Source organism: Myripristis murdjan, chromosome 6 (genome assembly GCF_902150065.1).
Source record: "Myripristis murdjan chromosome 6, fMyrMur1.1, whole genome shotgun sequence".
In the NCBI taxonomy this organism is placed as follows: Eukaryota; Metazoa; Chordata; class Actinopteri; order Holocentriformes; family Holocentridae; genus Myripristis; species Myripristis murdjan.
This window is the reverse complement of record NC_043985.1, coordinates 8,424,719-8,452,321: the sequence shown is the minus strand read 5'-3', so window position 1 is coordinate 8,452,321 and position 27,603 is coordinate 8,424,719. Positions and strand designations below refer to the sequence as shown.

General features: G+C 43.1%; 1 protein-coding gene across 3 annotated transcripts; it reads left to right on the top strand.

The window, feature by feature from the left end:
* The first annotated feature begins 424 nt into the window (after positions 1–424).
* vps9d1 (VPS9 domain containing 1) lies at positions 425–25,132 on the top strand. Of its 3 annotated transcripts, XM_030052970.1 has the most exons (17): positions 425–534; positions 1,064–1,136; positions 2,787–2,990; positions 3,171–3,324; positions 3,984–4,095; positions 6,557–6,619; positions 7,142–7,194; positions 7,810–7,897; positions 7,978–8,063; positions 8,423–8,580; positions 9,474–9,836; positions 10,977–11,106; positions 12,382–12,587; positions 13,414–13,498; positions 16,837–16,941; positions 19,821–19,937; positions 22,793–25,132. In XM_030052970.1, exons 1-16 carry the CDS (start codon positions 436–438, stop codon positions 19,930–19,932), a joined length of 2,091 nt encoding a protein of 696 aa, XP_029908830.1. In that variant the 5' UTR covers positions 425–435; the 3' UTR covers positions 19,933–19,937; positions 22,793–25,132. The 3 variants fall into 3 exon arrangements, with proteins under 3 accessions (XP_029908830.1, XP_029908829.1, XP_029908828.1); XM_030052969.1 differs by lacking the exons at positions 425–534; positions 1,064–1,136; positions 2,787–2,990; ... (1 more) ...; positions 3,984–4,095; positions 22,793–25,132 and adding exons at positions 5,285–5,522; positions 5,651–5,730; positions 20,165–20,476; XM_030052968.1 differs by lacking the exons at positions 425–534; positions 1,064–1,136; positions 2,787–2,990; positions 3,171–3,324; positions 3,984–4,095 and adding exons at positions 5,286–5,522; positions 5,651–5,730.
* Positions 25,133–27,603: the final 2,471 nt, after the last annotated feature.

Here is a 27,603-nt window from a genome sequence, read left to right as displayed (position 1 = left end):
GAAGAAATCGGTGCCATGTACTGTTCCAGTTCCTTTGTGAATACAAAGATTCATTATTCATTTATTTATTTATTTTTGTCTGTAAATTCACATCTGTGAATGTGGAATATGACAAGAGGTCAAATTTATTTAATAGGAAAATGCATTATCATCTTTGTTACTGTAACCATGGCAACCAAATATAATTTGTCTATGGAAGGGAGTCAATTCTGAACAAGCGTTGTTAACTATATATTTATTAACATCTTTGCACAGCGGAAACGCCGAAAGGGCCATTATTCGTCTCGTCTCTCTCGCCGTTTAGCAGTGTTTTATACCGCACTGTGTAAATTAACAAGAGCAAAGTGTGTGTGAGGCTTTTATTGTGGCCGCCCGCCTCGACTGCAGTTCGTTTACTTCCGCCGTGCTGTCGGTAATTTCCGGAGGAGAGCAGCCATGGCAGCGGCTGCTCCGGACTGCGGAGTGAAGCCGCTTCAAAACGCCATGAAAATGGCCAAAGTAGCGATCCAGCTGGACGGAGGGAACAGACACAAGGTACCGGGCCGCCGGCGGGGCTGCTGGCGAGTTGAAAGAGTGTGAAAGCCGGGGGAGAACAGGCTGTGGTGAAGTAAACACACCGGAGGGGGGGCGGAGGGCGGAGGGCGTCCCGGTCACGTGACCACGCACGCTAATGTTTTTATTATTTTAACACCGAGAAATAAACAGAGAGCTGAGAAAACCTCTGTAATAAACATACTGTAATAAACATACAGGCGCTGTGGCATGACTCTCATCCTGATACGTCACTGTTTTCCACACCAGCACACCTGGTGGAGGAGCAGCTGGGAATTCTGAGAATATTTATGGTCTTTTAGTAAGAATGACTCCATTTGTATAAAATGTCTAGTTTTAGCATTTTTTTCACACCACCAGGCCTCACAGGGTTGGAAGAACACCGTGAGAACAGCAGGCTGGTCAGGGTCAGGTGTTAGGGTAAAGTGTGAGGCGCTGGCTGGTGGATGGAGACATGTCCAGGTGTACAGGTGTGTGCTAACAGCCTCTACCTGGTGCTGTGTCTCTGCAGGAAGCCTACAGTGAATACTTGAGGACCATCAGCTACATATCACATGCACTTCTGGAGGACGCCGAGTCACAAAGTAAGACCTGTCCACCGGCACACATGCAACTAACAGTAATAATGACTGAATTATATGTGATTAAATAAAGATTGAACGGGGAGATTGTAAGCAGTTTTATGGAATAAATGCAGTGTCATTTTAGGCCAGAGTTGCATCATCAAAGTGCACTCGAAGTCTACATTCCTCAGCTTTGTCACTGTCATTACTCACAGTTTTGTAAGTAATCCCTGTGTTTTACCCTGTGGGTATAACCAACAGGTGGCTGTATGAGGTAACTTTATTGTGTGACACAAATAAATAAATGAGCATAGTAATAACTGATCATCATTAACATCAGCCCTTTTTCAGGGCTCACTTCCCCTGTGTGATGATGCATAAACTAGTCCTGTGTTTGCACGGCAGGCCAAATACAAGGAACTGCAGCAGACAAAAAAAAAAAAAATGGTCAGAGAGAACATCCTAGATAGATGTTTGCTGAGATGTGAATTTCGACCAGTGTTTTCGTCCGTTATCCTTTTACATGGTTTACATTTTCGGGTTAGGGCAGTGTCTCTAAAATCCGAACTGACTTTTGTTCTGGAGAAGAGACTAAAGCTAAAAACGAGAGTTCACTGTGTCGTGGCACCTAAACTGATGAATGGATCTACAGCGGCACCGCCTTTTTTTTTTGTTTGTTTGTTTGTTTTCAGAAATCTCTTTTTTTTGTGCCTAGCTATTTTTCACCTGGACTCCCCTGATTATGTCAGACATTGTTGAAATTTGTAGAGCTGGGATGATATGTTTATGTCACAATTCGATACTATGATGATACTTGGGTGCCGTTTTGATATGTATTGCGATTCTACAAGTATTGTGATTAGATATTATGATTTATTGCAGTTTGTGTTTATCACTTACCCTTTTCTCCTCCATGCTGGAAATTGCTCAGAAACTCCCCCTTATTATTACATCCTCTGAACAGTCTCGGTCTCTGGTTTGTGGCTGTAAAATTTGATGAGGCTGTGATTAACCTAGAGGTCACTATAGGTCATTTTATACAGCGACGTCCAGTTTGACAAAATGCTCTGACTGCAGTGAAATGGCTGCTATGGGGGCGAACATCATCACACATGAATCAAATGTGGCTCATTGAATCCACAAGAGTCTCAGCTTTCCAGTCAAAGCCAGTTGATGCAACTCCAAGACTGTTTAGGCCCTAGTCTGCACAAACACACCATTTTACAACAGGCCAAGAACACATGTGGACTGCAGGGTTTGTGGCCCAGAATCTCGATTCTAGAATTAAAAAAAAAAAAGGATTAAAAAAATCGCAATACAAAGAATTGCAGTACTTAAGTGAACTGATTTTATTTTCCCACCGTGCAGATTTGTGACAGCAGGCTCTGTAGTTTCCATCTGACAGCTGATGGATCATTGACTAGGGCTCAGACTGGCCTCCTGTGGACAGGCAGGAGACACACACTCACAGCCAACAGCAAGCTTGATCAGTGGGCCCACAACTGAACTAATTAACTGAAATACAGTAGTTGACTGTTGACTGCAGCAAATTAAATCAGATATAAAATGCCATGAGATGAGCTTGATGTGTGAGATCTGCATCAGATTAATCTCCACAGAGAGGCTTTTCCTTGAGAAATGACTCTGTCCTGTCCATGTCTCTCGCCTCAGAGGACAGAGAGATGGTGGCGGTGGAGGTGGAGCGGATGCTGCGGCTCGCCGAGCAGTGTCTGGAGCGAGCCAAGTCCTTCATAGGGAGGAGGGACGAGCCGCCTGACCTCTCTGCCCCCGCTCCCTCCTCCTGTTCAGCTGTCCAATCTGAAACCCCAAACCACACCAACACCGTCCTCCCAGCAGCCCCTGCGGCAAACACCGGTGAGTGCATTTCCTCCAATCAACAGCAGCTCTTCTCTAATCACGTAGAGTAACCAGGGCTATCTCGGAGCCTGCCCTCGGGGTCAAACCCACACCAGCCAATGTTCAGCTGCATGACTTTGCCCTTTTAACCGGTCACCACCATGTTCCCCTCGCTCTCCCCCGCTCATGTTCCTCCAGCAGCTCCATCTGACACGGAGCCTAAAGCGGTGAGCCCGTCAAAGCCCGGTCACCGCAGGGTGCTGTCTGAGGGCGATGGTGAGCCCTCCCCTTTCCTGCCACCTGAAGTCTTCCAGAGAATGCAGACGGCGGAGTCACAGGACACCGGCAGAAAGTAAGGGCCGGCGTTTATCTGCGAGGGCTCGCATTGACTGCAAACGTTGCTCCATTTCCAAACACAGATAGCAGCCGGAGTAAACAGCACAGCTCCAAGAAGCACACACTCATGAATTCTCCACAGACCGTCCTGTTTTTGTTTTGTTTTTTTACTTGTTGAGCCATGTTTCAACATCTGCCAGGTCCTACAAACCATACATGTTTTAAACTGAATTACCCTAAATCTCAGGCAAAAAAAAAAGTCTCAATTTAAACAATTTTAAGATCAAAACATTTGAAGGATCTGACAGCTGTTGAGACCTGGTTAAAAAAAATACAACAAAATAATTTCTTTGAGTCTTTAATATGAGTTCTGAGTTCTTAAAAATGTTTGTGTTTGTTCTCTGTAAAACTTTTTTTACACATCAGGCTTATATTTATGGGGTGAAAAATGCGTTCACAATGTATCTCTTAGTCACCCTGTGGACTGTGGCTGATGTTTTTATCAGCATGTAAGATGGTAAGAAATAATTACTTTGTCATGCTGATAACACACAGAGACAGATCGGGAGCATATGAGGTGGCTGTTGTTTTTCTGCGAATGTTCCCACCAGTAACATATTACTTATTGGTGTGTGTGTGTGTGTGTGTGTGTGTGTGTGTGTGTGTGTGTTACAGGGAGCTGACACCCATTGAGGAAGCATCACGCTTGAACCAGAAGCTGAAAGCCAATTATGAAGCTCGTCTGGCGAGGCTCACACCTGGCCAAGCCTACCAAAAGACATCTCTGGTTGGTTTGTGTGTGTGTGTGTGTGTGAGAGAGAGAGAGAGAGCCCATCAGCTATGGTCTTAGCCTCTGACATTTTGTTGACCCACTCTAAGCACACGTGTTCTGAAATCTGATCATTCTGCATTTATCTTACGTAACACACACACACACACACACACACACGAGTGATGCCCTGTCCTACACATTGTATTTTAAAGATGTAAGAAAGCATGTTTGTTTGGTACAGGCCTCAGTAAAAATCAAATTATCATCACTGCAGTAGCATTTTTTATTAAAAATGTAAAATCTACTGCAAAAATGATGATTCCTACTAAAATCAGGAACCACATGGCAATCGCACTAAAATTAGCCACAGTGTGATTTCTTTTTCCCTTTCGTTCAGCCCTAACTTAAACAAACTCTGACTTGGAAATGAAATCACTCGTTGCTTTAAATTCAAAACACTTCCCAAGGCTCTGATTTTTTTTTCTTGGGTTATTTATTGCCAGGTTTATGTTTTTGTCAAACAGTTGTCTGATAGTTCACCAGCACACTGACAGATCACAGTAAATCAGAATAGAACAGAATAACAGTTTGATGAGATCTGGTGTATTTTTGCTGTACACCCAGCCTGTGTCTGCACTGTCATGTCCTCCGTGGGTGCATTCTCAGCTGCTTTTTCACCGTGCAGTCACCAGATTTACAGCATGCACTCTCAGTGTGCTGAGGAAAATGGGAAATACAACTTGTAGTAGCTGCCACTCTCTGTAAACAGAGGTATAACTCTGAACATTACTGAATAAAACTTTGTTTGAATAAATTCAAGTACATGATGTATACGTGTTACATATAGTTTTTCCTTTAGAAAAGTTGCTGTAAATCCACTTCCTTATAAAAGATAATATAAAAACGAATTACAATGAATTACAGTGAACAACAAATAATAAAAAATAGGGAAAAGAAAGAAAAAAAACCTTCAGGGTCTGCTAATGTTTTTTTTAAAAAATCATTTTGTACATCAAACCCAGAGGAAGTGCCGTGAAAACGATACTCTTGTTGTGATACATCGTTGACGCAAAATCCGGTCTGGATGTGGTTTTGCGCGTCATATAAAACCTTCAGGGTCTGCTAATGGTTTTTTTAAAAAATCATTTTGTACATCAAACCCAGAGGAAGTGCCGTGAAAACGATGCTCTTGTTGTGATACATCGTTGACGCAAAATCCGGTCTGGATGTGGTTTTGCGCGTCATGTGGTTTTGCGCAGCTGGTCATTGAATGAGTGCTTTAGCGGCAGCAGCTGCGGGTACCAGCAGACAGCAGCAGACAGCGGTGGGGTTTAGGGCTCCGCTTCGCCTCAGTAAAACAGAAGAACCTCTTCTCCTCGTCGTGATAATTCCTCCGGTGAAAAGGGCGATAGACTCCCTAGACAAAAAAAAAAAAAAAAAAAATGGTAAGCGAGAATAACGTAAAACTCGTTGGTCAAACTTTTCCTCCAGCGGCAGCTACTTTCCGCAAAACGTTATCCCAGTTTTTATTCTGTGTTGGAGTGTATTTTCTGATGGGATATTGTCGTTCAGATACGGAAAATGTTCCGGCCACCAAACAGCCAAGTGGAGCTGCGAGCTTACTGGAGGAAACTCAAGGCGTTTGTAAAGGTAACACCTCCTGAAAAGTTTGGTTCGAAGCTCAGTCACAGTGCTAGCCGCGCTCGCGTCCAGAGCGCCAGGCCAAACTTAATGACAAAAATGTCAATTTAATGTTGCAGTTGTCATTAGTGAGCGTACTCGCCTAGTGCCACACAACTTAAGACTTTTTATAAATTATCATGATCCTTTCCTCAACTCGGCGTACATCACACATCACACACACCAAGCAACGCTCAACCCACTAATGTTCAACTTTTACACCTGGCTCAAGTTGTTCAAGCAGTCCAGCTACTCCCTCCGAAATAACGACAAACCACACATGATAATTCACGTTTTACCGAAATTAAGCGCAGTATGGTGGATCAATGCATGCCGAACTGACCAGTGCACACTAAACATCTGCTATGGTCTGCAACAATGCTCCTCAGAGTATATATGTTCACTTATTACCAAAAGAAACATTGTGTTATCATATTTTTAAACTAGTTTGGCTCTGAATTCTCCCCAGTCAAGAATCAGTTTACCTGTGTGATTGGTCAGTGTCACAGCCCACACACACACACGATGTTGCTGCCTTTACATTTACTTTTGGAAACTTTACTGGATTAAAGAGTTGCACATCAGGAAACAACACGGTTTTATATCTCCAGTGCAGTGCTTAGTTTTTTGTTGCAGGAGTGGATGTGGTAGTTTTGACTTTTGGTGTTTCAGCTGTTCCAGCCTGGTGCAGGTTGAAACGTTATGGTTCTTATTTAGAACAATTAATTAACATTTCTATTTAATAAACACATTTGTTTATCTGGGTTGTATTTAACTCCTCCTTTTTTCAACACAGACGCTTTCTCTCCAGCGGCAGATGATGGAGAACCTCATCATAGCCAAAGCCAGGCAGGATGCTGTATCCTTCTGGTCACTGTGCTGTAGAGACTCTTACTTTAGTTAAAAAAAAAAAAAAAAGTGTGCAAAAGTCATGGCCTTAGTGTCCTTGTAATACTCCTGTGACCTTAGCTCAATCACACATGAATGAAACGCTTGGAAAAGAAATAAAATTAGAATTATGGAGTGGGGTAGAAGAGGAAGTTAAAACTTATTTTTAACCTGCGTTTATCCAACACATGTTTCTGGAGCATGCATGGTGGTTTCCACACACATGCTGTATTTGGTCACATTACAAAATTGACCAGATAAAGCTATTGCCCAGTGACCAAAGTGTACAAAAGATCAATATATTTGTTTGGAGAAGGTTGGTAGTTGCAGGTTTGAATAGATTCTGGTTTGTGGAGTTTTTATTTTTATCAGGGGTTGTAATGATAACGCACCCCACTGTTGAAACTCTGAAAAGGCGTCACCACTTTCAGCTGATCCGTGTGATGGCCACGACAGTTGTTTGTTTTTTCCTCAATGTTTGTCGTGACATCAGCTCCACCGGAAGATGGAGGAGAGAAGACTTCGGCTGCAGGAGGAGGCCAACAGGTAAAACATGGTTTTTAACAGTTTCAGATTTCAGAGTTCAAAGTTCAAAGTTCAAACTCTTTCTGAAATGCTTTAAAATTTTAATTTAGCCTCTGTCCCTCTGACATGAAAGCTTCATAACAATCCCGAGAGGTTCAAGTCACTGATGAATTTACTGCTGAGAGATACTCTGCTTGCCAAGTAGCTGATGCAAATTAGGTTTGCCCATACATCTCATTAGTAGAGATCTAGAGTAGGGATTAATTTATATTTATTGTTCTGTTCTGACACCAATTATTAGTAACCCAGGACACAAATAACATATATTCAGGGACAAAATTTTAAAAAACCAGGGATATTGTATCCCTAATAGTACAGTCATATTGTTTACTAATGTAAAAAAAAAAAAAAAAAAAAAAAAAAAGGAACAGAAATCCCATGAAAGTAGCAAAAAATTCCTCAAAATTAGCAAAGAGAGAAAAAGGAAAATTAGAAGAAAGCTTAAAATAAAATAATATACCTTTTAATTGTGCATGCATGTGTGTGTGTGTGTGTGTGTGTGTGTGTGTGTGTGTGTGTGTGTGTGTGTGTGTGTGTGTGTGTGTGTGTGTGTGTGTGTGTGTTTCCTCATTGCAGGAGGTTTGCAGCATTAGGGACAGTGACTGCAGAGGAACAGGAGCAGCGTATTCTCTATGCAAACGTGCTGGAATATGAGCAAGACCATGTGAGTTTTCAGATGAGTTTGAATATCATTGTGGTATCGCTGGTGTGTTTGTGAACTCGCTTCTCACATTTTGCTTTCAGGATTGGCCCAAATTGTGGAAAGCCAATGTGAAGAAGAATCCCGACGATGCCACCTTGGTTTCAGGCCTGGTTTCCTACCTGCTCAGGTAAGTGAACATGGCATGGGCGTTCTGCATGCGCCGTGGCTATTTTCAGCCTGATGAAACCTGCAGGAGGAGTAGCTTTGTGTTGGGTCAAGAGGTCAGCTCAGTTACTCTGTGGGGTCGCAGTGTGTCATTCTCCCTGTCAATAAACGATAGCATGTGTGGAAATAAGCACTCCTGCTATGTTTGTTTCCCTTTCTTATCTGTCTGGAGATCTTTCATATCGGTCGTACTCCAGGTGCAGTGCAGCAGTACCACAGTATCACCTCAGGCTGCACTGTGGAGCCGTGTCAAATCTGAACCTCATCCATATTACACTGCATATCACGATGAGGCTGTAACATTTTCTCCTGTGTCCTCAGTCGCTCTGACCACCCAGTGATGAAGCTCCTGAGGAAACACCAGTACCAGGTTTACAACAGGCTCTACCCCATCGTCAACAAGGGCCTCCCGCAGAGCCCTGCCCCGCCGCTCAGACCGTCTCGCAGCAGCCACAACCTGCTTCACTCAGGCCGGACAGGTAAATGTGGGGCGCGTGAAAGAGGGGAGCATTTGGTTCAGACTGCTTATGTTTTATTCTAGCTCTCATCAAAAGCACTCATTTAATTCTCATCGGGGATTCAAAATTGTACAAGTGAAATCATTCCAGTAGGCAGCAAAATACTGGAAATGTCCTGAACATTTTTATGTTGTGTTTCCAACTGTGAGTCAGATTACAGGTTTCTTTTTTGGAAGGTTGCAAATGATAAAACGCAAATTTAGTGTGTAGATTGCCAGCTCTTCACCAGGCTGAGAGAGACGGTCACACACATTCACACCAATAAACAAGTTATAGTCCTGACCTGGCCTGGCTTTACACAGAGAGAGCTGGGAATCAAACCCACATCCCTCTAGCAGTGACGTGTCGTGCTTAATACGGAGCCGCTGGGCTGCACATAACAGCTGTATTTCATGGGAGCGGTGGAACACATGACATTTTTTTTTGTTGGTTGTGATAATATTTTACAGACAAATGCTACATCATTATTTCCAATACAGGGAAATTGGATCAAAATTTGCCAAAACCTTTTAGTGTTTTTAATTTGATAAAGCAGAATTTGCACGAAAATTAAATTTCCTTAAAGTATGTGTGTTGATTCACTGTTGTGTCACAGCAGGCATTTAGACATGAGCTGGCAGGGTAAACACAGGTGGTCCTGATGATATTAATTTAAAGTTTAACAGCCTTTCCAGTGAACAACAGCAGGAGCCTGGCTCTGTCAGAGGCAAATGGACCACAGCCTTAATTAACATCATCAGTAACACCTGTGTTTACCTGCTATTTCATGTCAAACTGGCTGCTGTGGAAAAGTTCTGTCGGTGATGCATAAGCAGATGAGACGTTGAACTGTGAAAATGTCATGGTTGGTACAGAGGCCCTGAGGAAGTCAACCAGGGTCGGTGGCGTCGGCGACCAGAGCTTCAGCTCCAACCCGTCGCTGTCCCCCTCCCTCTCCCGCGACCTCAACACAAACTGTGAGGAGGAGGAGGGCGAGGAGCCCTGCACGCAGGTGACGGTGGACCGCGAGAACTCGTTTGAGGACCTGGAGCAGTTCTTGACCCAGCTGGACTGGGCGCCGCCCCACGGCAACCCAGACGATACCGGTTCTGATTCAGACATCACGTTGGATCTGTCGCTGCAGCCCGAGGTGGACGACGCCCACATCCAGGAGCTGGAGATGAGAGCGCTGAAGGAACACCTGAAGGCCATCGTCAAGGATATTCATAACGCCATCGGTGAGGAGGGTTACAGATCACCAGTTTGTTTTCTGTCAGCATGTGTTTCTATGGGAATCCATGTGCAAAACACACAGCATCACACAAATCACAGCAGCCACAGTTGTGCATGAAAATTATCGTGACAAGTTGATTTAAAACTCTGTTGTTTTCCAAATGCATAAATCTGTGTCACAGGCATAAGTCTGCCCAGTCAACATAGAAACAGACATTTCAAAGTGGGCATAGCTCTGTGCACACAGAACCAGGAATCTATCTAAAATATCCATGTACATTTTTTTTTCCCAGCTAAACTTAATTCCACCTATATTGTTCATGTAAAAATCAAGCCATGTGAGTAGTGATTATTGCCAAACAAACATGGTATCATTTTGATTATAATGTTAATTGAAATATTGAATTTACATTTTACTCAGTTTGGAGACAAATAACAAAAACAGACCTGAGGTTAGTGTGATTGATGTCTGTTAGCAGTACTTCATGATGAAAGCCAAAGCCTATACTCTGCCACACACAGTTAATATGAATTGAAATTATTAAAGTCTGAAGACTAAAACGCCAGCGGTATGTACGTGTCCGTTCCACTGTGCCAAGAAATCCTTGGGAAGAGTTTTGATAATTCCACAGCGAGCAAAACATAATCCACAGCTGATACTTCAGAACAGCTAGTGAGTGGCTGTTTCCACGCGTAGCCGCCTCCAGTGCATTTTCATTAATAAATTAGACCAGTCTCTCACAGACTCCTGAGCTCTTACTTAAAAGTCTCATCGTCTCAAATGTCCAGGTCAGACATTTTAGGGGACATAAACATAAGAAAAACAAAGGGAGGGGGTCTTAACAAAACCATTTGTTAGATTTATAGTGATAGTCTTTTTTTGTTCCTCATCTAGCCTTTTGTTTAGATAGATTTGCTGAATTTTAATTGTTCTTCCCTTTGCCTTACTTTATTTTTATTAGTATAGGCCTTCAATACTTCATAATGTCCACATTATGAAATTGTAAATGAAAACAGCAGCCTCCAACCATCCCGCCTACCAGAACAGTCTGGGTTTAGTGTTCCTCCCCTGCCGGCTGCCCCGTGTGCATCACACATGTTGAAGTGAATGGATATTGAAAGTTCAGTCTGTGTTGTTGTTTCAGATCAGCTGCTGTCGCTGTGTTTGCTGTCCTTTGAGTGTCTGAACACAGCCAGCTCCAAGGACCTCTGCGTGGCCAGCATAGAGGAAGCCTTCTTCACGCCACTGTGGAGCCCCCTGCTGGCTCTTTTCAGGTAATGCACCCCTTTCCTAAATCACCGTCAATTCACATTTAGTTATTTTAAAGATGTTGAGCCCTGAAGCATTTTCTTCCTGTTTTTATCTAAATATACATACCTAGATACTCCAGACTGCAGCCTGGTGTTGATGAATATAATTTTTGGTCATGTTGCTTGAAGTGGCCGGGAAGAGTTAGACAGGAGTTAGACACTGGATAATAAAATGATGAGGTGAAAGTTACAAAGGTGCTGGGGTTCAGCTTAAATGGACGGGGTCGGTGCTTTTCACAGGCCATGCTCGATGATGAATTAAGGAAGGATTATATTTATCTTCCTCTATTCTATAGTGTATGAGTGTGTGTCTGACTCTGACCAGTGAGTGGCACTGCAGCTCTAAAGTTTGTCAGTGTCCTGTGTCCTCTCTCGCCTGTCTGGTTCTCATAATATTCACCTAAACATTTTCAGTCATCAGTTAGTTTCTGTTGCTGCTGCACTGTAGTGATATTATTATTAATCAAACCTACTAATGGGACATGTCCTTCTTGCATACTTTTTTGAGATATTCCGATAATTTCCAAAGGTTTCTGTATTGATTTCCTACACTGTAGAGGGCGTCTTAGTTTGGGAGTGTTCACTGTTTACACATGAACGTTCACGTCAGTAAGTCAGAACTGATTTGATTTGTTACGAGGGTTTGTGTTTTTCCACATGTGACAGTTGACTGGCAGAAATGAAATGATGCCACATAAAGTTACATCAGCGACAAAGGCTGACCACAGTATGCAGGGACAGGCTGTCGTCCAGGCATTTCTGGTGGCTTTTGTCACAGCATGAGCAGGCGTAGCGGTGTGAGGAGGAACAAGACGAGCAGCAGTTTTGGTTTTCCAGAACAAAGCGGTATCTGAAAAACGTGATTTATAAAACCTGTACTTTGTGTTAGACTGATGTGTCAGGTTAGTGATATGTGGGGCCAATACTGCCATTTCATTGAATAAGACATCAGTGAGGCAGTACAGCACTGATGGGCTGTGAGAATGCCTCAATCTGACTGTATTTAATGAGACTTTGTGTTTGGTTTCATCAGCACAGATATTAATGAAGGATTTTAGTGTCTTGTGGTCTAAATATCTCAGGGGCTTCTCCCTCCCTGACAAGGATAAAGGTTTGGCGTAGACACTGAATAATTGGAATTAAAAAAAAATCTGATTAAACCCTTTATTAATCCTTTATTATTCTGAACATCCATCCATTTTTATTGTGACTCTCTGTATCTTGGTGTCTCTGTATCAGGAAGGTGCACAGAGAAAGGGAGCTGGCTTTTGAGACAAGCATGAAGCTGTACCGAAACACCTCGCCTGGAGATGTTGGTGTCCCGTTGAAATTGTTCCCCCAGGACCCAGGGATGCTGCAAGGTTCCTACCCCTATGAGTCTGCTGTTCAGGAGCTGAAGCTGCTCTGTAAACACTGCTGTCCTCAGAGAAAGCTGGAGTGCATCGGTGAGTCTGTGGCTTCCCTTACAGCTTTTTGAAGAGGCACCATGAAATAAGTATTGATTAATAAAAATCTGAGTGTCTAAAGATGTGCTCGTTCACAGATACACACGGTGTGTCCAAGATCTTGTTATGTACAGCTCTCTTGCGTGCCGAGCTGCGCTGTCTGTGTTTACACTTCTAACATCAGAGTTACCACTTAACACCAACTTTTACAGCCTGGCAACAACAGAAACAGCCAAACATGCTCAAGCCAGCAAAATTAACACCATGACAGACTAACAGAAATCATTTACAGATGATGCAAAATATGTGGTTTGGATGGGAATATGAATGATGACTGTCTTCCCCACTGTCGTGGTTTCCCCAATTTGCTCCACCTTTCCATAAATTATCTTAAAATAAACCACACAAAGAGCTCTCTTGTGAGCAAAAAGTAACATGCACTCTCATTTTCTGCATTGTCTATTTCAAATTGGGTCGCATGTCTGTGGCCGTCTGTCTTGTAAAAAAAAAAAAAGAACACAGACCAAGACATGCTGCCTCTTGTAGGTGAGAGTCTCTTTCTCCCACAATTCTTGTCACTTATCACTTCTAGAAGAATCTGTTTTAAAAGATACACTGATCTGAAATGGCTCTCTGAAGTCTGAGTGAAGTTTACATGTTTGTACGACCTCAGGTTCAAAGCTCATTTAGCAGATAATTGTTTCTTACTTGAGGCAAACCTCCTGGTTCCTTTACTGGATGACAAAACCTCCTCAGGATATGTGTCCCAGGACAGCAGCTCATCTCTGCTCATGTTTCTTACTTGTGCTCTGGTGTTGTGCTGCAGTTCGAACACTGAGGCTGATCTGCGCCTGTGCTGAGGACTACAGGTGTCTGCACGAGGTGGACTCACCGCCCAGGACGGCTGCCATGTGAGTACGATACCTGACATCACAGCCTCGGCGTCAGGGCTGAACAGTTAATTAAAATGTTACCGAAATCGCGTCATGGCCAAGTGCAAGATCGAAGTTACAGGAGCTCCAATTTTTGGATAAAAGTTAAATGTGTGTCGAAACATTGTTGTAAATAAAGTATTATGGTGCTACAGAGACACTCTGGCCTATAGATCATATTCTCCAGATATATCAAAGCATCCTTGTTTGCTATACACAACAAAAATAATCATCTTCATTTTCTTTTTTCTTTTTTTCTTTTTCTTTTTTTTTGGCAGTGCAACAATTTCATTTCTGTTCTTCTGGAGTTGTTGAACAGTATTCTGGGAAATGTTGGAAATTACTGTTTGAATTATAAGAACATATGCAAGAGAGGTTGGTAGCCACACCAGAAAAGTAAACTACAAGACTTGACCACAGAATAATTCCTGAAATGCATTGAACAGAACAGGATGATGGTATTTTAGGGGGGAATTTTTTGAGTCACACTACAAGCACACCTCGTTAAAGTTTGCTTCAAAACTGAAAGCCTGCCCCCCATTAACTCCATGCTCAGTGTAGGAAGGAGAGGACTGTCCCAAAGTCCATTGAAAGTACCCAAACATCATTTAAGGCTCTCTGGCTTGGTAGTGGCCCTGTCAAGTCTCATCAGTGCTTGGCCAGGCCCGGCGCAGCAGGGGGCTGTCCTAGGTCTGTTGTTCCTGTAGAGCGCCTCTGCCTGGCCAGGCCTAAAAGTGGGTCGTGCTGTCTGGGTTTGGAGCAGACCGAGGGCCCGACCAGGAGCTTGGGTAAGAGGTGAAGGAACGAGGAATCCACAGTGATGCAGAGAGAAGTGGACAGAAGCTCATTGGGTCACAGCTCCTATAATGGGGAACACACAGAGCGCACCGTGGGCTCAGTTCACATTGTTCCCTGTTATGACAAATGTCAGCCTGAAACATGGACAAATAAATGGGTGCAGTGGAGGTTGACTCTCTGCACCGTGGAGGCACAAGGCGGGGCTTCATGTGAAGCACCACACTAAGGACGAAAAGCAGGGATATGCTTATAATCTGCATCCTCACTGCTCAATTTAACCCACATCTGTAAGGTAATGGGCTGAGCACTTTTTGGTATCAGTGTTGCATAACCTCAGGACAAGTTACTATATTTATACAAAATATACACATCTGCAGTGCCACTCTTTATGCATTTACTGGGTGGTTTGCGTGACAGGATATTCTGCATCTTAAGACTGATGAAGGTAAAAACTATTTTATTAGGCCTCAAAAACACTGGTAGCAAACCAGTGAAGTGCGTCACCAGGATTTAATAGGCTTGTGTGTTTGCACATTGTTTAATGTGCGAGTTAACACTTCCCTAGTCTAAATCTGAAGAGTCTCTTTTGAGGGAATGTGGGTTCTGGGCACCATGCAGCTTTCTAAACCCCTAGCGTCAGCTCGCAGGGAAAAGCACGTCTCGCTCTCCTTCAGATAGCAAATATCTGCGTCATACCTCGCCTTCCTCTCAGGCTCTCATCCCCGGCTCAGTTTCTGTTTTCTTGGACACACTAATGTTTTGTGAGGATGGCTGAGGCCATGTCTCCTGCTCCATATCTGTCTCCTCGTATCGGAGTGTGTGTGGAGTGATCAGGGACTGCTGGCTAAAGGAGTTGACGGGCATAGCACTTTTCAGAGACGTTTATACAAAAAAGCTGTGACGCTGAAGGGTTTTTGTTTTCTTTGTACCGTCTCAGTGTGATTCACTTTTCATTTCTTGGAAGTAAATTTTGTTGCTAAGCAGTATCCATGTACTGTCTGCAGTTCAGTTTGTCACCTGGAAACATTGGTTAGTCACCCAGCATTCAGCAAATACTGTTCTCAATCTGCAGCCAAGCCACAAAGTCAAACAAATATCTAGGATCTCATTTTTTATTTCTGTTTCTATTTAAACTTCCAAGATCAAGATGAGGTTGGTGATGTCCTGGATTACCGTTTAAAGTGGAAAATTATTGCATCCTGGCCAGAAAGTGACATGTGTATTGAGGTCTGTTTCAAACAAAGTTATCCTAATGATGGACAGCTCTGACATTTATAGGTCATTGCATCGTTGTTCCATTTTGTTTTTTGGGTGTGCCGTAATTTAGCTTGTGGCCACTGGCTCTTTTTTTGCTCTTAAGTTGATTCAGAGCTCCTTGTTGGGGGTAATTTAGGACTGTATACTTTCTTGCTTCCTATCTGGCAGTGTATACATTTTTCCCCCATGCCCATGGTTTAGTGCAGATGTTCCCAGATGGGGCTGTTTTTTTTTTTTTAGTCCATCTAAATACAGGTTGCCTTTCTGTGTCACTCTGTGGGTGTATTTTGAGAAGGGCCTGATTTTCACTGGTTTCTTTTCACCATTCTTTTACTTTGTCACTTGGGTTTCCGCTTTGCTTACCAAACCAAACCAAACCACACGATTTCCTCTGCTCACTCGCCTCTTTTAGCCATTCGATAACACATTCAGGAACCCTGCTTTTGTTCTAGACCAATAGGGGCACATTTGTCCTGCTTCCCTTTCTTTCATTTCTGTCATTGTGTTGGCCACCTCTCTCCCTCCTGTCATCCTGCGGCTTTCCTTCCTACTTCTGCTTTCCTTTGAACCCGTTTCACCCTTCACTAAATTGGCGATGAAAATCCATAATGAAGCTCCATGCCGTGATGCATTTATTTTTCCACTGTAATGAGTTTTTTAGCCGTGGAAATGCATTGTAACCCTGGAATGCAGAGATGCCGGTTTTGTGTAAGGGGATTGTTTTCCTTTGTGCGTGCATGTGTGTTTACAGTAGGGAACTCAGAAGATTATTATTCAGGGTTGCGATTATGTGTGTGAGGTCCAGCTCTCTGTGGTTACATGAGCCTGTCCACACCTCCCCGAACCTGCAGAGGGAGAGAGTATCCAGTTGCATGTGGCCGGGTCAGTCGAGGGCCGGCCACCTAACCTTCTCACGCAAACTAGCAGGCGAGCGGTTAGGCCTGCGTGTGAGTCCCCGTAAACAAACGGTCACTGTCTGCACTCAGGGAGAATGCTATCAAGCTGTCATCATCTCTGTGGCTGTAATTGGTCCTCCCAACAGATCGCAGGGAGAAAAAAAAAGCTTTATCATTTCCATCTCTGAACACACATCCCATTAAGATCTGCGTTTGATTTTAGTTTCCAGTCGGTCCCTGGAGGTGCACATACCATCATCCTCTGTAAATGTCATTCTCTCACCCCACACCCCCCAAACCCTTGCTCAATTTATTTATTTCTGTGTTCCTTTGTGCTTCATCCCCCTCTCACTTTTCTTCTGACAGTGGAGCAGATGACTTGCTGCCAATCCTGTCCTTTGTGGCTCTGCGATGTGAGTGTCCTCAGCTGGTGTCTGAATGCGCTGCCTTGGAGGAGTTCATTCACGAAGGGTAAGGAACGATGGAGAAATACAGTTCGCCACACAAATACCAAGGTGTTTTGGTGAAACTATCTTTAATACTCTTCCCCTCGTCAGATAAGAACACGTTAACCTCAGGTAGTTTATGTCAGACGTCTCTGTAAACTGGTGCAGTAATTGATGAAAGATAATGACAGATAATGATATTTCTGGATTAAAGCAGCCCTGTTTTGCCCCATATCATCTTGAACTGCCATAGCAGTGAATTTGACTGTCTGTCCAATATACTATGATGTCTCCACTTCTTATATTGTCACAAATCATTTTGCGAATTCTGCGTTGGTACAAAAGATTTCACAACCCCTCAATTTTTAAATTGAAGGGTTAAATTTATATATATATATATTTGAAACACCCACCTGATAACGTTCTGCCTCTGTAGCTAACAAAGTTGTCACCATTCATAAACTACAGAATGGATTGAATGTATAAGCAAACATTTCCTGGGGGTCTGTTTTCCAGTGGCGAGACCTTTTTACTCCGCCCAGTTTCAAGTCATCAAAACATGAAAGTGCTGCTGGGAAATCACTCTGCGCTCTGATTGGACCTGTGTGCAGTCCAATCAGAGGTTAAGGACTTCCCACAGACAATCAGGTTAGCATGGATCAGTATGTAATGACACTCTGTTGTACTCATCATATCAGAGGTGGATGACACTTGACTGGACGACACCTAATTTTTAATAAAGTTTGACCTTGTTATTTTACTTATTTATTTGTAAATTTAAGTCTTCTTGAGTCGACACGTGCAAGCTGTCATGAAATAGGGGTATGAAGTGCAGTGAGCCTGAGCCACAGCTGCTGCATTATAAGAGCTGGCTTGTCGGACGTACGGGGACCAGTTTGATCTCAAGCTCAAACTGGTCCTGCTGAGTATCAGGAGGCCATCGCGTGTGAGTTCAGACCACAACCAAGAGGTCTATCCACAGCCATAAAAGCAGTTGGTCGTAAAAGCTGGCTGGTTAGATTGGCTTTGGCCAAGGAATGTCGGGATATTTAGAAATTGGTTTTTCTTCGCTGTAAAAATACAAATAAAATCCCAGTCAATGTTTACGCAGCTCAGTGGTTTAGAAGGCCTCAAGCTCAGGGAGCACAGTGCCCTGAGGCCGGTGAGGAGGTCTTTCCTTCCCCGGGGCTGTGAACATGTTGGAAATTGTCCCTTAATTGATTGGTTTAATCAGCTGTCTGTCACTGTGTTTGTAATTTGTGTATGAGAAGCACACAGTGGCATGACCACAGCCCTCAAAAGGAGGAATCAGAGCTCGCACACAAGGCAGTTACAGGCTAAAACCTCCAAAAAGTACATCTGCAAGGTGAGATGTTTTAATTTGACATGGCGCTAAAAATACTCAAGATAGTGCAGGTTTAAGCAAACACAAGCTGGAGAGAGCACTCGTCTTAAAGTGATAGGCTGAAACATTGGTTTGAACTTTCTTTGGGTAGGGTTTTTTTCCCCCTTTTTGACTTTTATGTCAAATTAAAAGAATGCATTTGGCTAGATCAGCCTTTTAATGTCCAACTGGCTGCTGTACGCACTTGTTTTTCCTTTTTAATAATGTTTTGAAATATGCTTTTGAGACAGCACACCCATAGTAATCTTTACCACCTTAGTCATTACTGGATTTTGTTAATGCTTAGTTCCCCGTTAATGTTGTTAATGTTAGCTTCTCTGTGCTCCCCTGGGCTGTTAATCCACAACACTGGATTTCTCTCTCCTTTCACTTCCATAGAGCAACAAAACATTTAACACTTTTTTTGCTTTGTTTTGTTTTGCTTTTTGTTTGTTTGGAAGCACATGGAACATGGAGAGATAGAAATACAGTTTTGTCAATCAGCTGTCCAGGGGAGCACAGAGCAGCTACTGAGATTATCAGTCAGTTCAGTCGTCATTTCCATAATTTCACCACCATGCACATGCAGCCTGGGGTTTTTGAAGCGAGCAGGAGGGTCTTGACGGTGGACTGCAGCAGCTGAAAGCGTTCAGCAGCATCAGTCATCAAACCCTCTGCTGCAAAACTGTCCAAGTCAAGTGCAAAAAAAATCACTTTTTTCATTGGTGTTTTTTTTTTTTCTTGTTTGTTGTAGTGTCATAGTAACGCTGAATTTTTAATCACTGAACTCTCTATTGGGGTTTGTTTAACGTTCTGGTATCGTGACAGCACTAACACAGTATCAGACATCTTTGTTCACAATTTCCTGACTGCCGCCTTCCCAGTAGTTGAGTGATAAACATCCCAGTGTCTCCTCTCCTTTTGTTTCTCTCTCTCTCTCTCCTCTGCCTTCATATCCATGTCGCTCTGCCTTCTGCGTGCAGTTGCTTCTCGTGTCTTGCTCTCATTATTCCAAGGTCAGCCAGAGTTAACTGGCTCCCCAGCCCACCTCTGCCTCTCGTCTTCTGTCTCTGAACAAAAGTCCTCTCTTCCTCTGTTGTCTGCTCCTCTCATCCCTCCACCCATTGTTCCCTGCTTTTCTAACTCATGCTGCTGATCCCTTTTGTGTATATTCCCCAGATAGCTCTGAAACAGCTAAAGCATGATAGACGGTCTTGCTTGCAGGGGCGCCTCCTTTGTTTCGTGGTATGGCCGGGCTGAGCTAGGAGGTTGATGTTTTACCTTCTGGGGAAAACACTGATGTGATGATTCAACAAAGTGGGTGATTGGTGCATGGATGTTTAGGATTTTTGTGGTCAGTCATGCTTGTCTGTCTTTCGTTATATCAGATCAGACTTTACCATGAAGGTTTCTTCCAGCCTCAAGGTTATTAAAGGAACAGCTGAGCTCTGACCTCTGCATTTGTGCCGTCTGACTTCCAACCATCTAAAGTGAAGCTAATGCTCAAATCTCTTTCCCAGTTATCTGATAGGAGAGGAGGGCTACTGTCTGACCTCCATGCAGAGTGCTTTGGCCTACGTGGAGTCGCTGCACACAGCAGGAGCTCACCTTCGCACAGCCAAGCTCACCTGATACAGGTAAAGGACCAGACTTACTGCCAAAATTTGAACAATATGAGGTGGAGTGAGCTTTTCCACAAAGTATGTATGTATGCATTCACACTGAAATCACTGCTGCCCCAACAACAACTGTAAACAGTGGTGGGTTTCACTTGTTGACTTTGCAAAGAAAAATTTTCGGTTTGTGATGACATTGAAAAACTTTCCTCCATAGATTTAACCACTGACTTTATTTTTCATGACAGGAGGAAGAAGAAATTTAATCTCTTTAAGTTAAATGGCAGTTTTTCAATGGATTAAAGCCACAAACCAGAAAATGGCTACAGCACCTAGATGGATCTGAGCTGGATGGTGCGCTCAAAGAAGCAGCAGTTCACCTCCATTTTATTTTATACCATGAAAACTGCCACAATTCAACACGTTTGTAGATGATTAAATGTCTTTTAATTTTGTCTTTTTTGCCTCTGCGTTGTCACACCCCAAGTGTGTACGCAGTGTGTGTACGCAGTCCTCTGCAAGATGCAGACACTCGTACCAATAAAATTTGACTCTCATAACTGTTGTCATTTCTAGTGGAAACAACCTGAGGTAAAACTGGTCCTGTTCAAATTCACATCCCTGAGAAAGTTTTCTGGGACTTTTTTTTTTTTTTTTTTTTTAAAGACAAATAGCAATCAAGAAATTGAGATCTGAGTGTGATTCTGCTGCAACATATCTGTGGTCTATTGATCAAATAGTTCAGTATACCATAGTACATGGTATAATAGTTCAGTATACTCTTGGCAGTCATTACACTGTCAGTCACACTTAGCCAGGGTAGCTCAGTTTTTGTAATTAAGAAAGACAAAGTCTTTTGTTAACTTCTGAAAGCTGTGATGGAACTGATCTGCTCCATCTCAGCTGTGTTTTGTTTTTTTGTTAAAAAAAAAAAAAAGTAATGGAAAGACTGACCTGGTCTCCTTTGCTGTTTGCCACACAGGCAGCATTTTGCACCATAGATGGGAGATTTTGCCAGCACATTATGACCATAGATGGAGAGAGAGAGAGAGTGAAGTAAACCAACTAAGACTAATGCTCTGCAGTGAAGGCGTAGTTTGTAGCTGGCTTGTCTGCTGCGTTTCCACATCAGCACTCAGTGGGACAGGGTGTGAAGCGACTGCACATGATAACATGCGACATCCTCGACAGGCATTCCCTGAAACTCCCAGTGACACAATGATTCCACCGTAGCCAAATATTTGAGTCCACGGAGCGCCGTGCACCCCAGAGCTGTCACTCTGCCAGCGGGTCCCTCGGGTGAAAAGAGGGAGCTGGGCGTCAGGAGCACTTCACGCTGAAACAACAGATTTAGCTCTAAATGTTTAAATTTGAGCACAGATGATTGTTATAGGTACGATTTCAAAAAACTGTCTGAGCCAGAACTTTATTCCTGAAAGGATGGAAGAGCGTCTGGAACAGCTTGTAGATCATCACAGGACACCAACTCTCCATCAGATTGTTTTAGGCTTAGCAGCTTTAAAACAAAGCGACCCACCACATCTCCTCTGTGGAGGGGAAAGTCTGGGTTACATTACTGCTCTTAACCCTGTGAAACCCAAGAGCCCATGGTATGTATAGTTTTCTGGTAATTTTTGAATAATTAAAAAAAAGGGGGGCATTTTTTCCCCCCAGTAATTGTGTTGATTTCATGGTACATTTATTTTATTTTAATTTTTGATTAAAAAAAATATTTATTTAGTTTATTTTTTTTCCAAATTTAGACTCAATTGTGTGGCAACTTAACAGCAATTTCCACAAGCCTAGGCTGCCGAGTGGCTGCACATTAAAACATTTCTGGCCAGCTACTTCCTTGCTGGATTATTTTATTTATTTATTTATTCATTCATTCATCACAAGTTGCATCTGGCCTTGTTGTGAAAGTGCTCTTCATCCGTTTGAGCACAGCTGACGTCACTGCTCATGTGTTTGGAGGCTACATGCTTGTCAGTCACATGAGCAGCAGACAGGGCAGAGCCATAAATCTGCCGGGTTTGTCAACTTTAGTCAAAACTGTTTTTTGCCTCTTTCCTCCAAACAAAACAGACACATGGCTTTTTGTTATTGTGAATTTCTTTTCACACTGATGGCATCACACTGAGCATAGGACCCTGTGATTTCCTCTGTGCACAAAACATGGACGGAATTGCAGCATTTCATAATGAAAATGCAGTTGACTATGGAATATTGCCAAAATGTTGACACATTTTATAAAAATCAGGTTCCCCTGCCATTTCTAGGCTTTTTTCCACAGCGCCTGAGCCACATGAGCAGTAAAACACCTGCTGCTGCAGCCTCTGCAGTCTGAGCCACAGACAGCCGTCTGTCTGACAGCCGTCTGTCTTACTGCCATGTCTCTGCTCTGTGGGCGGGGCTCAGCCCCTCTAAGACACACCTCCTCTCCTCACGTCTTAGCCCCGCCCACAGGAGATGTGCGCCTGAACCTGAAGCTGATCTTGACTGTTTGAATGTGTAGGTGGGCGGGGCCTCTTCACCTGTGCAGACCCACAGGTGGCACCATGCTGTGAGAAGGCTACAGGCTCACCCGTCAGCCCAAACTCCCTCACAGCCAGGCTGGGGCATGTTTATATTTATTTCTTTTTTTTTAAAGTTTAGAATGCTTTATGTCAAAGTCAATAAGTAATTGTTATTGTGAGGCAATACATGCCCCACCCTGGTAATTTCCTTGTAATTTAATTTTAAATATATAATGTTTGTGAAAGAATTGAAGCGAACCAGCTCAGGTTTCAATGGGTTAAAAGAGGAATTTATTTGTAAGAAAACAAAATTAAATAAAACTTTCAAAGACTACTTTAATGTTTGTGTTTGTGTTGCAGGCTGCTGCAGTGAGTCCACACATCCCTGCTGCACCACCGCATGGCAGCAGCTGATCCTGCCGCTGCACCGACGTGGCCTCCAGCAGACACACAGGATGAGCTTTCTCTCACCTCTGCCTTTCTTTCTTTCTTTCTTTCTTTTTATGTCTTTTTTGCAACAGTAAACCAACCCAGTGCCTGCAGAGCTGTTTGGCTGGGATTAGCGTACGTAGTTTCTTACTAAACGTGGCCGTGCTCGAGGCTGGACTGCCGGGGCTTCAGAGGTTTGGGTCAGACGCTGGAGTGTGGCTGTGTGATCCTGAATCACACCGTGTGGATGGACAGCAGGCTCTAGCTTAGAGAAGTCTGAGGGAATCAGTCCCAGCTTGTGGTTGAGTCCTCAGCCAGAGAGCTTTACTGATCGGTCACACCTTAAATTGAGACGTGGGAGTGCACCTGTAGTGTGTTTTACAGCTTTTTCGCAACACGACGTGGCTTCCCATGAGCAAGAAATGAGCGATTTCTGTTGGAACTGATTTGAAAGCTGCTGGAGTTGTGTGCAGTGCATGAATCAGCCTGCCGTGTGTGCTTCAAGTGACCGAAACCTGTAAACCTGTAGCATGTGGTAACGGGCTGAAATCATTTTAAGAGATAATCTGATGACCAGGCACATGTCAGTTTCATGTCGGATTAAAGTTTCTTTTGTTAATCCGCATATTTGCAACAGTTTTACAGAAATGCCAATGTTTCAGCAGTGATGATGAATATATTTATTAGACAAAGCATGTGTTATTGCAGGTGTGTGTTTTTTGTTTTTGTTTTTTATGGGGGGGGGGGCAGGCAGAATTCATGCGCAAAAAATGAATTGACATATGAGTTAATGCACTTTGGGAGTTGAGGCGTTTTGGACTCAGGCTACACAGAGTGATGGTCTTGGGTTCAGACGAGGTGGGGGGCCGAGGGAAAACCACTGACATCTGTCGGGTTTGGTTGCAGAAAAGGTGAAAAGTCTCCTGTTGTGTAGCGTCTGTGATGATCGTCACGCTGCTCTCATGTGACAGCACGCGGCCCCATCATATGACGGCCATTTGGAAAAGCAGAAATTGATGAACACAGGAATTTAGTTGGGTAACACTTGTACCTGCTCATTTAATACTCTGCACTTTGTTGGTTTGCTCCACTTTTTTTTTTTTTTTTTGTCAGTTTTGTGTTTGTGCAGGTCTTTGTCGCTCGTAGGAGTTCTTCTCCAAGCGAAGCCACAGAGACTGCGTTTTTCTGTGAAAATGATCTCGCCTCGTTGATTTACAGCCGTGTTGTTTCCAACATGTAACATTCCCCCAAAACGGTTTGCAGTGTTCAAGCTCTGTCTGGTTATTGCGAGTTTTAGACCGTGTTTGTAGAGAAAGAGCTAGTTCAGCAAAAAATGAGAATTAGAATCTGAGAGGTTGCTTGTCTTTGTCATTTTTTTTTTTAAATTTCATGTATTTGTCCATGTGCAGAAATGTCTTTTTCTTTATCCTTTCAAAATGTTCAAAGTCAAGGAAATAAAGGCAAAAGCAACCTCTCCTACAGAACCTTATTTTTCTGTTTTCTACCTTCAACCCACAGATCCACACAGATTTAACACGACTGAGACACACCAGCCCGTGTTTCATCAAGGCAGGCTCACATTAGTTTGTACTTACTGTTAGATGAGACTGGTGGATGTTAGAGCACTCAAGAAAATGCAAAATTCATGGCATTAAAGAAATGATTACATGTTGGCTGATATTGATGCTTTCCTCTGAGCTCCAAACCCAGGAGACACACTGAGAGAAAATGACAAATGGTAGAAAATGTAAAACAATTTCCAAAAGACAACTCATCTCTTTGTTTTTTTTTTTTTTGTTTTTTTTAACTAATTTTATTCTGCTTGGTCTGTTTCATTTAATTTCTATTGAATGTATTGTTTGTTTTTGTTTTTTTTTATTTTTTATTTTGTATGGGTCCAAAAAATGATGTGAAAAAATATCTTAAAAGTATTGTTGGAGACATTGTTTGAGATTACTACCTGCATTTTGAGACATTGTTAACACCAAAAATACACTCATATTTTCATTTATAGAAAATGTATGTAATTATAATAAAGCGAGCAGGAAGCTGAGAGAGATTCTGCCCAGTGGATGAAACCACTACATGCAATGCAACTAATGATTTACTGTCGGTTTTTGTTGTTGCTTTTGAAAATCCTACTATATGAATGTATGTTATTTCACCAATATTAAACTATTTTACTGTGAGTGTGTGGAGAGCGATGAAATGCGATCAGTGGCTGTGTGTTGGAGAGTGTTGTCAATAAAGAGGGACAGAGAAATATTTAAACTGTTTTTGTCTGAATCTGATTATTGGACATCAGCTGGGTCTACTTTTTTTTTTTTTTTTTTGGTCTCCATTCACTTCCATATGTGGGAACCATCTTCCAAAATAACACTTTTCACACAGAATTGAACACAAGCAAAGTAAATTATGCTGAAATAAAAGATGAGAAGTCCTGGTACATTTTTTTGTTTTGTTTTGTTTTGGTATAGTTAGCCTACTATTACTTGTCAGCGCTCAGTCAAGTTGTTCTTCCTGATGTAACCTGCTGGATCTACTTTCCAATTCAAATCAGAAAATAGGAAGAAAAGAGAAGTTTCATTTCCTCAAAACCTGGCTTTTTTTTATGTTGACTTAATCTGTTTTCTTTGCATTCATTTATGTGCTCAATGTGTTATTTTAGGAACTGTTTTGTTCCTCCACGGAAGTGAATGAAGAAGCAGAAACACAGTGGTGAGGGTAGTCCACACAGGGATAACACAGGCAGACGGGCTCACACCTCTGGGAAATCCCCACACAGGAAGGACATGCATCAAACAAACACATTTCCACAGTCGAGCAGCAGGGAGCTACATCAAATGAAAATATCAACCAGGGGTGGACTGGCCTTCCCGGTGGGCCCGATGTGCTATGTGGGCCGACAGTCCCCCGACCCTTTATCATTATTATTATTATTTAAATAACTGACTGGCCCATACAACCAGTAGGTCAGCAGTCCGATTGACACTGGGCTGGCCCAATCACATTGCTAAACAACCCCTTTTGCGTAGTTTGGTCCCGCCTGCATAATGGTTTCGGCAAATAAAGTCATTGCAAGAGTTGGTTTACTAACCACCGGGCCGGCCCTTGAGACACGCTGCTCTGTGGCCCATTGGTTATTTTTCTTCACTTACACGGCCTGCTGGCCCAATCATATCACGAGCCTTTGGCTCAAAAACAGGGGACGGGTAGCTGCTATCAATCGTAAGGACTGGCAGCCCTCCAAATACTCCCGGGCTGTGTCCGAAATCACTCACTCACTCACTACTCCCTACTCACTATATAGGGAATTCAATGTAGTGGACTATATGGTGAACTCAATAGTGGACCGTTTCGGACACTACTTCGCTAGTTGTTCGGCGCCGTTCCGCAATGCATGACGGGATATATTGCCTGGTTAGTGACCATCGGATGTCCTCTACATTTTGCGGTGGATTGTGGGATACATCCAGTGGACTATATAGTGAATATTAATAATCACTAAACATTCGAACACCCCTACAAAATGGCGCAATCACTGTATAATGCACTATATAGTGGTTAGGGAGTGATTTCGGACACAGTGCCGGATCTGCAGCGAACATTTTTTACAAGGTCAGTTTCATATTAAAACGTTATCAAACTTATATAACCTTAGCTATGTTAGAGTCAGTCAAACGGGCATTCTAAGGCACGACGCGCAGTGCCAGTCCTTACAACTGATAGCAGCTACCCGTCGCCGTCTTCTGTCCTCATCAAAAGGTATCCTGTAAAAGGTTAGATTAGGCTTACAGTCTTGCCTGTTGGCACACTGCACAGCACAGCAGGAAATCACCATCTTACCACCATAAAAGTAAATTAAAAACTATCTACAACCACGGAATGTCATGAACTATAACGCGCCTCCGTATCTTAAATTGACGTCCACTGTTCTTCTGCCGTCCGTCATGGCGTTCATATTTCGCGCGAGTGGAACGTGACGTCACGTGCAAAGGGTCAATAGGCTACATTGATTTTGAACCTACACTTGGCAGGCAGGAGCGTAGGCCTACACTTGAGGGGCCTCAATAAGATTTGCTTAGGGTCCCAGTTTGGCCAGGGGTACCTCTGCAGCTGGGAAACAGGCCCGTTTCCACCACCAGAACCTGGGGGTAGTTTTACGGGGCCGTGGCCGTTGTCGCATGTCTCCACCGCCGGAACCACCCCGAAGGAGAGAGTTCCTGAACTTACACAGGGCTAAAAAAAGGCCCTGCCTCGGGGTAGGGACTCTGAGTGGCCCCGAAAAACTCCTGGGTGGGGCTTCACTGCTAACACCACCAAGCGAATGCTAACGTGCTAGCTAACGTTAGCATCCCTAAAATGCCAGCTAAAAAGCATGTTGTTAGTGTTAGCTAACATTCCCTAAAGCTAACGTTAGCGTCCCTAAAAATGCCGGCTAAAAGTGTGTTGTTAGCGTTAGCTAACGTTAGCTTTAGGGAACGTTAGCTAATGCTAACGTTCTTCCATAGTACACTACCTAATGTTCAACTCACTGACACTGATATTCAGAATCAAAGTCAGAATCAGAAATACTTTACTGATCCCTGTGGGGAAATTGGGTTCACTGCCGGGCACATTATGGACCTACAGTATGGAGATCTATTTTCTTCTCATAGACAAATTGATTGACTGATTGAGTGCATATTGTGTGTAGCCTATAAGCCTGATTCCAAGACATGGCATTGACGCTTACACCCTTT

What these genes read in the sequence shown, in the direction of transcription:
- vps9d1 (XM_030052970.1), top strand. Translation starts at nt 436, where the DNA reads ATGGCAGCGGCTGCTCCGGACTGCGGAGTGAAGCCGCTTCAAAACGCC. An exon ending in ACGGAGGGAACAGACACAAG is followed by an intron (nt 535 to 1,063) that starts GTACCGGGCCGC and finishes GTGTCTCTGCAG; the next exon opens with GAAGCCTACAGTGAATACTT. An exon ending in GGAGGACGCCGAGTCACAAA is followed by an intron (nt 1,137 to 2,786) that starts GTAAGACCTGTC and finishes CTCTCGCCTCAG; the next exon opens with AGGACAGAGAGATGGTGGCG.